General features: G+C 36.0%; 1 protein-coding gene across 2 annotated transcripts; it reads left to right on the top strand.

Moving 5' to 3' along the window:
- Positions 1-931: 931 nt before the first annotated feature.
- On the top strand, positions 932-8,098 carry LOC142613984 (putative sucrose-phosphate synthase 1). 2 transcript variants are annotated; one of them, XM_075786514.1, is made up of 13 exons: positions 932-1,298; positions 1,457-1,546; positions 2,122-2,363; positions 2,681-2,744; positions 2,878-3,576; positions 4,050-4,166; positions 4,329-4,460; positions 4,620-4,796; positions 5,180-5,233; positions 5,331-5,393; positions 5,482-6,414; positions 6,618-6,745; positions 7,467-8,098. In XM_075786514.1, the coding sequence occupies exons 1-13, from the start codon at positions 1,116-1,118 to the stop codon at positions 7,744-7,746; spliced, it is 3,162 nt and encodes a 1,053-aa protein (XP_075642629.1). In that variant the 5' UTR covers positions 932-1,115; the 3' UTR covers positions 7,747-8,098. The 2 variants fall into 2 exon arrangements, with proteins under 2 accessions (XP_075642629.1, XP_075642637.1); XM_075786522.1 differs by having other exon boundaries at positions 1,186-1,298; positions 1,427-1,546.
- The last annotated feature ends 248 nt before the right edge of the window (positions 8,099-8,346 follow it).

Here is an 8,346-nt window from a genome sequence, read left to right as displayed (position 1 = left end):
TCGGGAACATGGAGCAAAAACGTTTCATTAACAATATCGATTTTTAAAACCATGATTTATATAGACTTGAGATTTGATTGTATAAGTTTGTAATAGGTTCATATGATATTAAATTATTATTTGTAGTAAAAATTCATAAATTTGTGAAGAAATATAAAATTTAAGCATGTTTCTATTACACACAAACATAGATGGGTTCAAGTTACACCTAGTGTAACAAAAATTTAAACATTTTTTAGATTATATATTTCTAAGAAATCTAATGAAACAAGTTTGAAATTGCAATCAAGTATGACAAAAAGAAATGGGATGAAATAAACAGAGATGGGTTCAAATATATATAACTTGCGAATAAGCCCAAATTTGTTTGACAAAAAGAAAATGAAATAACTTTGAACATATAATTCTATTCGATGATGAACTTACACTCAACTCGTATTTGAATTAAAATTAGATGAATAAGTTTGAATTTTTAATACTTAGCTCAGGTGTTAGTCGTTTATTGTAATGGCTATAAATGTAAACTTACTTGCCAAAAAAAAAAAAAACTATAAATGTAAACTTCACGTACATACATTCTATATACATATTACTCGTATGAGTTGTACCCAATACATAAATTCATCCAAAAAAGAAAAAAAGAAAAAAAGAAATTGCATCCAATGCCTAAAGTTTTACTGATGAAGGGAAATTTTGTGGTAGTCAATTGCACGGCACGGCAAGAAAAGTTTCACTCCCATACGACATAAAAAGAGAATCATCCGAATATTCACCTTTTAGATCCCAACTTATTTATTTATTTTTTTGAGAGAAAAAAGAAAAAAAGAAAAAAAGAAAAAAGGTTTCCTCGTAATGTAATGCAAAGCCAAAAACAGTAAATACCAGAGAAGAGTCCCATATATAAACACCACACTCCGTGTCTCTCTTCCTCACACTCACTACTTTGTCCTCATCAATTAGCATAACTGCAAAAACAGACAGATTTTTGTGTCTGAAAACCAAAAAGAATATCTTTTTTACTTTACTTTATTTTTTTGGGTTATAAATAAAAGCAGAAGAGAAATCGAAATTGAAGCGAGCTTTGTAGAGAGCTCGAGCTTGGAAGAGAAATCAGAATGGCCGGAAATGATTGGATAAACAGCTACTTGGAAGCTATACTGGACGTGGGTCCAGCCTTAGACGATGTAAAGTCGTCTCTTTTGCTCAGAGAGCGAGGCCACTTCAGCCCCACTCGCTATTTCGTTGAGGAAGTCATCACTGGCTTCGATGAGACCGATCTCCACCGTTCCTGGGTTAAGGTACTCATAGACTCACTCACATGGTGTTTATTTTTCTTCTCAGTGACTATGTCTATATATGGTTGTGTCTGTGTGTGAATTTTTATTTTTATAAGTTTGTTCTAGAGGGTTGTTTGTGTCTGTTCTAGAATTGATGATGATGACGTGGCGTGTGATAGGCTTCAGCGACGAGGAGCCCCCAGGAGAGGAATACGAGGTTGGAGAATATGTGTTGGAGGATTTGGAACTTGGCTCGCCAGAAAAAGCAGGTTCTTTTTTCTTTTTTTAAATAATTTTGTTTGTTTGTTTGTTTGTTTAGCTGAGTTATTGAAGCGTTGGGTCTGTTTTGTTGTGAAGAAAAGTTTTGATATTTGTGAAATGGTGGTGAAATTGCTTGATGGGTTTTTTTTTTTTTTGTTTTTTGTTTTTGCGTTAGTTCGCAGAGTTAGTGAGTGATGGGAGTTTTTGAGGTACAAGTTTGTGAACTGGTTTTTGGTTCTGATTGAGCATTTGGTTATTGTCATCAAAAGGGGGTTTGAATTTCATGTTTAAATCTTTTTATGTTATTCATTTAGAATTTCAAAATGCCGACTTTGTGCCCAATACAAATGCTGTTACTAGTTTTAAAAAAAATTGGTTGATTGTTTAATTATAGGAGAAATCATTTTATTTCTTTGGGTATCTTTGATCTGAGCACTGTGCAAAGTGTGAAGTTCTTGAATTTTTATTCTACATTTGAATGCCAATTTATTGTTGCTTGTACAAGTGCAACTATCTGTTACAAATTCTGAGTTTCCTGAATAACAAGAGATCATGTTCATGTCTTATCCATTTTTTTTGTTAGCTTGAGGGAGAAGAAGTCCAAAGGATGGCTAAACGTCGCCTTGAGCGCGAAAGAGGCCGCAGAGAAGCAGTTGCTGATATGTCTGAAGACTTATCAGAGGGAGAGAAAGGAGATGTTGTCAGTGACTTATCAACTCATGGTGAAAGCAACAGAGGTAGATTGCCAAGAATCAGCTCTATGGATGCAATGGAGACATGGACTAATCAACAGAAGGGGAAAAAGCTATACATAGTATTAATAAGGCATGAACTGAACTTTAATGCTCTAATTTTTCAGATTTGGTCTTCAATGGGATTTTGAATCGAATGGTTGGTCTTGCTGTACCACATTGTATTCAATAAATTGCTTCCAACTTTTGATTTATGTACCCAATGATTGAATTGCAACTATCATAGACCTCAGTTAAGTTACTGGTTATGGGAATTAAAGTATACTAAACATGTTGTAACGATAATTGATGTGAATGTGTTGCTCAATGTTGGTGTATAGTGTATACAAACTTTGATTCCTCTATTGTATGCATGATGGTATTAATTATTTTTAACTACTATCTGTGCAGCCTTCACGGTCTTATCCGGGGTGAAAATATGGAGCTTGGTCGTGATTCTGATACAGGTGGTCAGGTAATATTTTTCTGTAGAAAATCTGTTCAATCAAATCCTAATCATATGATAGCTCTTCTTTTGCTGTTAAATTGTACATCTTATATAGTTGCTTATGTAGATAACCAAATGATCTAGGTCTTCATTCTTGTAGGTTAAGTATGTTGTGGAACTTGCAAGGGCCTTGGGCGCAATGCCTGGGGTGTATCGGGTTGATTTGTTGACAAGACAAGTATCTTCCCCAGAAGTAGATTGGAGTTATGGTGAACCCACAGAGATGCTGACACCAAGAAACTCAGAAGGTTTCATGGATGACTTGGGGGAGAGCAGTGGTTCCTATATTATTCGGATTCCATTTGGCCCGAAAGATAAGTACATTCCCAAAGAACTTCTGTGGCCTTATATCCCTGAATTTGTTGATGGTGCACTTAATCACATAATACAGATGTCCAAAGTTTTGGGTGAGCAAATAGGTGGTGCGCAGCCAATCTGGCCTGTTGCCATCCATGGGCATTATGCAGATGCAGGTGACTCTGCTGCTCTTCTGTCTGGTGCTTTAAATGTACCAATGCTTTTTACTGGCCACTCACTTGGTCGAGACAAGTTAGAACAACTTTTAAAGCAAGGCCGCCAAACTAGGGATGAAATAAATACGACATACAAAATTATGCGTCGGATAGAGGCTGAGGAATTATCTCTTGATTCTTCTGAAATTGTCATAACTAGCACCAGACAAGAAATAGAGGAGCAATGGCGTTTGTATGATGGGTTTGATCCAGTTCTGGAGCGTAAACTACGAGCAAGGATCAGGCGTAATGTGAGCTGTTATGGCAGGTTCATGCCTCGCATGTTGGTAAGTAATGGGACATTTTCTTATATCCTTGTGGAAGCTGTAGTTTCTTTAATTGATTACAATATCATAAATGTCAAAATGCAAGAGGCCTGACTTGTTGTCTAGCTTCCGATCAGTGTTCTTGAGCTATCTTTGGAGTGATTGACTTAAAAGAAACAAACCTGAGCAAATTGATTCTTAGTTAAACTAGATTAATGCAAATTGGAAGGTCTTTTTTTTTAATTTTTTATAATAATTTTATTTAAACTAGAAAAATGCAAATTGGAAGGTCTTTTTTTATTTTTATTTTTTATAATAATTTTATTTGGAAAATAAGATTTAGTTTGTGAACTACATGTGAACCGAGCTTGTTTTTGCTGTGTTTTAAAACTCTATAAATAAATGATTTCCTGTTCCTGTTATGTTATTGCTGGGTTCTCTAGGTAATTTCTTGCTTATTTATTAATATATTTTATAATTTTTGCTCTCTTCAGGTAATTCCTCCTGGAATGGAGTTTAATCATATTATTCCACAAGATGGTGATTTGGAAGGTGAAACAGAAGGAAATGAAGAACATTCTGCTTCTCCAGACCCACATATCTGGTCCGAGGTTCAAATTATTCCCTATACGCTTACTTTGATGTGCCCTAGACTGAAGCCAATAATTTTCTCGGGAAATTCTGCTTAACATAGTGTGATTAATGCCAGATGTTATGTTCTCCTGTTTTATTTGGTTTCTAAACTGGTGCCCATTAAACTTGGGATTTTGCAGATAATGCGCTTCTTTTCCAACCCTCGCAAGCCCATGATACTGGCTCTTGCTAGACCAGATCCCAAAAAGAACATCACGACTTTAGTCAAAGCATTTGGAGAATGCCGTGCACTAAGAGAGCTTGCTAACCTTGTATGTTGAAGCATGTCATGACACTTGTTTAATAAAGACATGTTCTTGATTGTGCTGACTTGCTAAATTATCAAAAAAAGTTGATCCCAAAGGGACACTAAATTGGATATTCTGCACCTGCCTTTGATCATACTTTTTCTTTCTCTCTGTACAATGCAGACACTAATTATGGGTAATCGAGATGGAATTGACGAAATGTCAGGCACAAATTCTTCTGTTCTCCTCTCAGTGCTTAAGCTTATTGACAAATATGATCTCTATGGGCAAGTTGCATATCCCAAACACCACAAACAGTCTGATGTTCCTGACATATATCGTCTAGCAGCAAAGACAAAGGTACTTCTAGATTTTGTATGAGATAACAATCTAGCTTTAATTAGGAAAATGGCATATTGTTGGAGATAGTTCAATACCGCTAATGTGTGTGGCACCATACGCTTGTATTTCTATATAATGTGTACCATTTTGGAATCTAGCAATATAAATAATTTAATATTACCATCTTTCTTAGTGTTCATCAATTTAGTTAATTAGTGCTGTCATTGTAACATTTATTTTTGTTTTTAAATTCATCGTTGTCAATTGCTTTGGTATTCAATTAATTATACATGTTAAGATGGTCTATGGATGTTTCCTTTTTGAGCGCACATGCACTTTTGGAGATGTATGTGCAGGGTATTTTGTCATCACATTTTCATTCTGATCCAATTTTATTGCAGGGGGTTTTCATTAATCCAGCTTTCATCGAGCCATTTGGGCTTACTCTACTTGAGGTGCTCGTTTCGTACTTTTGAAGAGTTTATCTTTCACAGATCAATTGTTATTCAAAAAAAAAAAAATAAGTTCTGCTCTTATCTTTTGACCCCACAGGCAACAGCTTATGGTTTGCCTATGGTTGCGACAAAAAATGGAGGTCCTGTTGATATACATCGGGTAAGCTTACTCATTGGTTGTAATATAATGGTCATAAATGGAAGAGGTTCACTGTGGTTCTCCAAATCTGATGGATATGTCTTTGCAGGTACTTGATAATGGTCTTCTCATTGATCCCCATGATCAGCAGTCCATTGCAGATGCTCTTCTAAAGCTTGTTGCGGATAAGCAGCTTTGGGCAAGATGTCGACAGAATGGGTTAAAGAATATTCACCTATTTTCATGGCCAGAGCATTGCAAGACTTACCTATCTCGAATAGCCAGTTGCAAACCAAGGCATCCACAGTGGCAGAGAAATGATGATGGAGATGAATCAGAAAATGAGTCTCCAGGAGATTCCTTGAGAGATATACAGGATATATCTTTGAACCTAAGATTTTCATTGGATGGAGAAAAGAGTGGAGCTAGTGGAAATGATAATTCCTTAGATTCCGAAGGTAATGCTGTTGATAGAAAGAGTAAATTAGAGAATGCTGTTTTGAATTGGTCAAAGGGCATTTCAAAGGATGCACGAAGGGCTGGGTCCACAGAGAAAGCAGATCACGCTGGTAAATTTCCAGCATTGAGGAGGAGAAAACATCTCTTTGTCATTGCTGTGGATTGTGATACTGATACAGGTCTACTTGAAACCACCAGAAAGATTTTGGAAGTTGCAGAAAAGGAAAGGAGTGAAGGATCTGTGGGGTTCATATTGTCTACATCCTTGACCATATCTGAGATACACTCTTTTCTGGTTTCAGGGGGATTGAGCCCTCATGATTTTGATGCTTTTATTTGCAACAGTGGCAGTGATCTCTACTATTCATCTCTTAATCCAGATGATGGGCCCTTTGTGTCTGACTTTTACTACCACTCACATATTGAATACCGTTGGGGTGGAGAGGGCTTGAGGAAGACTATGGTTCGTTGGGCATCTTCAATTACTGATAAGAAGGCTGAGAATGGGGAACAGCTTGTTACTCCAGCTGAACAACTCTCAACCAACTACTGTTATGCTTTTAAAGTGCAAAAGCCAGGAATGGTAAATATTTCCTTACTCGTTGGGGGAATGACTTTTGATATCTGCATGAAATGACTATTATAGTCTAGTTGAATTGAGGGTGAATCTGTTTTCTCAGATTTATTATACTTAATTACTTCCATTGTTTCACATATATTAGGTGCAATACTTTTGGGTATACACTGAAAAATCTTCTTTACTTTCTTTTTATATTATCTTTGCAGGTACCCCCTGTTAAAGAGCTTAGGAAATTGCTCAGAATTCAGGCTCTGCGTTGCCATGTAGTTTATTGTCAAAATGGAACCAGGCTTAATGTAATTCCAGTGCTGGCATCTCGTTTTCAAGCCCTACGGTATGGTTTTCGTGCTTATTATATCAGCGGCATATGATTTTAGCTAAATTATTTACTTAGTTTGGTAACGTTCTCCCTCTTCATCTAATGGGAAAAAAAAACCTCTCTTTCTTCATCTTCTTTGGAATTATATTTTTGTGGATGTTCAAGAATTTTGGCTGAATTAAGTGCCTTCTGGTGTCCAACATAATTACAGGATCTCATTGATTCTTGAGCCAATATAACAATTGCTACATTGTTATATAAATAATGCATTGCAAACATGTAATAGTTACTAAAAGCTTCAAATGGTGTAAGAGGTCTATGCTATGTGGGAGTGAACAGTTTACAATTAATTTGTATCTATTTTCAATGTCAAACAACGTCCACATTTTTCAACATTCTAAAACTTCTTTTTGTAAGTAATTATACAATTGCTCTCATTTACAATAAAAAGGTGAATTAGCAAATTGGTTGGTCAAATTAAACTGGTAAATGTGATCTGTTCCCTCTTGGTTGAATCAATGCGGTTAAAGATCTTTGGGGACATCTCTTGAATGATGGAACTAGACTTTACATTTGATGATGATGGCAGAGGTATGAAATTGTACTCATGGTTCTCTATAACATGTAAACATGCCCAAAACTTGCAGAATATCTTAACTGCATGTGTCATTTTCTGTAACCACCCCCTTTTTATACTATTGTTCATAAATTTAATCATTTGTCACATTTTCTTCAGGTATTTGTATATTCGTTGGGGTGTGGAGTTGTCGAAGATGGTTGTTTTTGTTGGAGAATGTGGTGACACAGATTACGAAGGATTGCTTGGTGGACTGCATGCAAGCGTAATATTAAAGGGTGTTTGTAGCAGTGCCACCAATCTACTTCATGCTAACAGAACGTACCCACTTTCGGATGTCTTGCCATCTGAAAGCCCCAACATTGTTCAGACAAATGAAGAGTCTGGTAGTGATGATATCCGGGCTTCCTTGGAGAAATTAGGATTTCTCAAGGGTTAGAAATTTACAACTTTTACAACCGCATTCTCTTCATTGCCGTTGAGAGCTGCCTTTATCTGTTTTGCTGTTATTACATTTTCCTGGTTAGCATTACCTCGTTGTCAAGTGTTGTCCCGTGATGTATATTTTAGAGGTTTATTCATATAACATCAAGGCAATATTCATCATCTTTTATTTTTGTTCTCTTCAGTGGCTTGTGAGTTTTGGAATAAGAAGCCAAATTTTCTCTTGTTTGTATAGCTGTTGCAACTTGCAACTTTCTAATGTATCAATAGCAACTGAGTTTCTGGGGCGAACCCTCCTTCAAAAAAATAAAAATAAATAATACAGTTAGAAGTATATCTCAGATAAATAATTCTCTCTCTCTCTCTCTCTCTCTCTCTCTCTCTCTCATTTCTTGCTTTGTTGTCGCTTTGCTTCTCATTGTTCTGCATGGCTGCTGTGGGTGCAATGTGTCTGCATTGGTGGAAATAAATACCTTCAAGGATTAGTATCAGCAACATACGAATCTAGAACATTAAGTTGATTTGAAATACACAGATATATAAGATTGGTTGTTGGAAGTTGTTTGTGACAAGATTATATATTTTTCTTGAACAG

The sequence above is a fragment of the Castanea sativa genome, chromosome 1 (genome assembly GCF_040712315.1).
Source record: "Castanea sativa cultivar Marrone di Chiusa Pesio chromosome 1, ASM4071231v1".
NCBI classification, from domain to species: Eukaryota; Viridiplantae; Streptophyta; class Magnoliopsida; order Fagales; family Fagaceae; genus Castanea; species Castanea sativa.
Note: the sequence above shows the minus strand (reverse complement) of the source record. Positions and strands in the feature narration are given on the sequence as shown.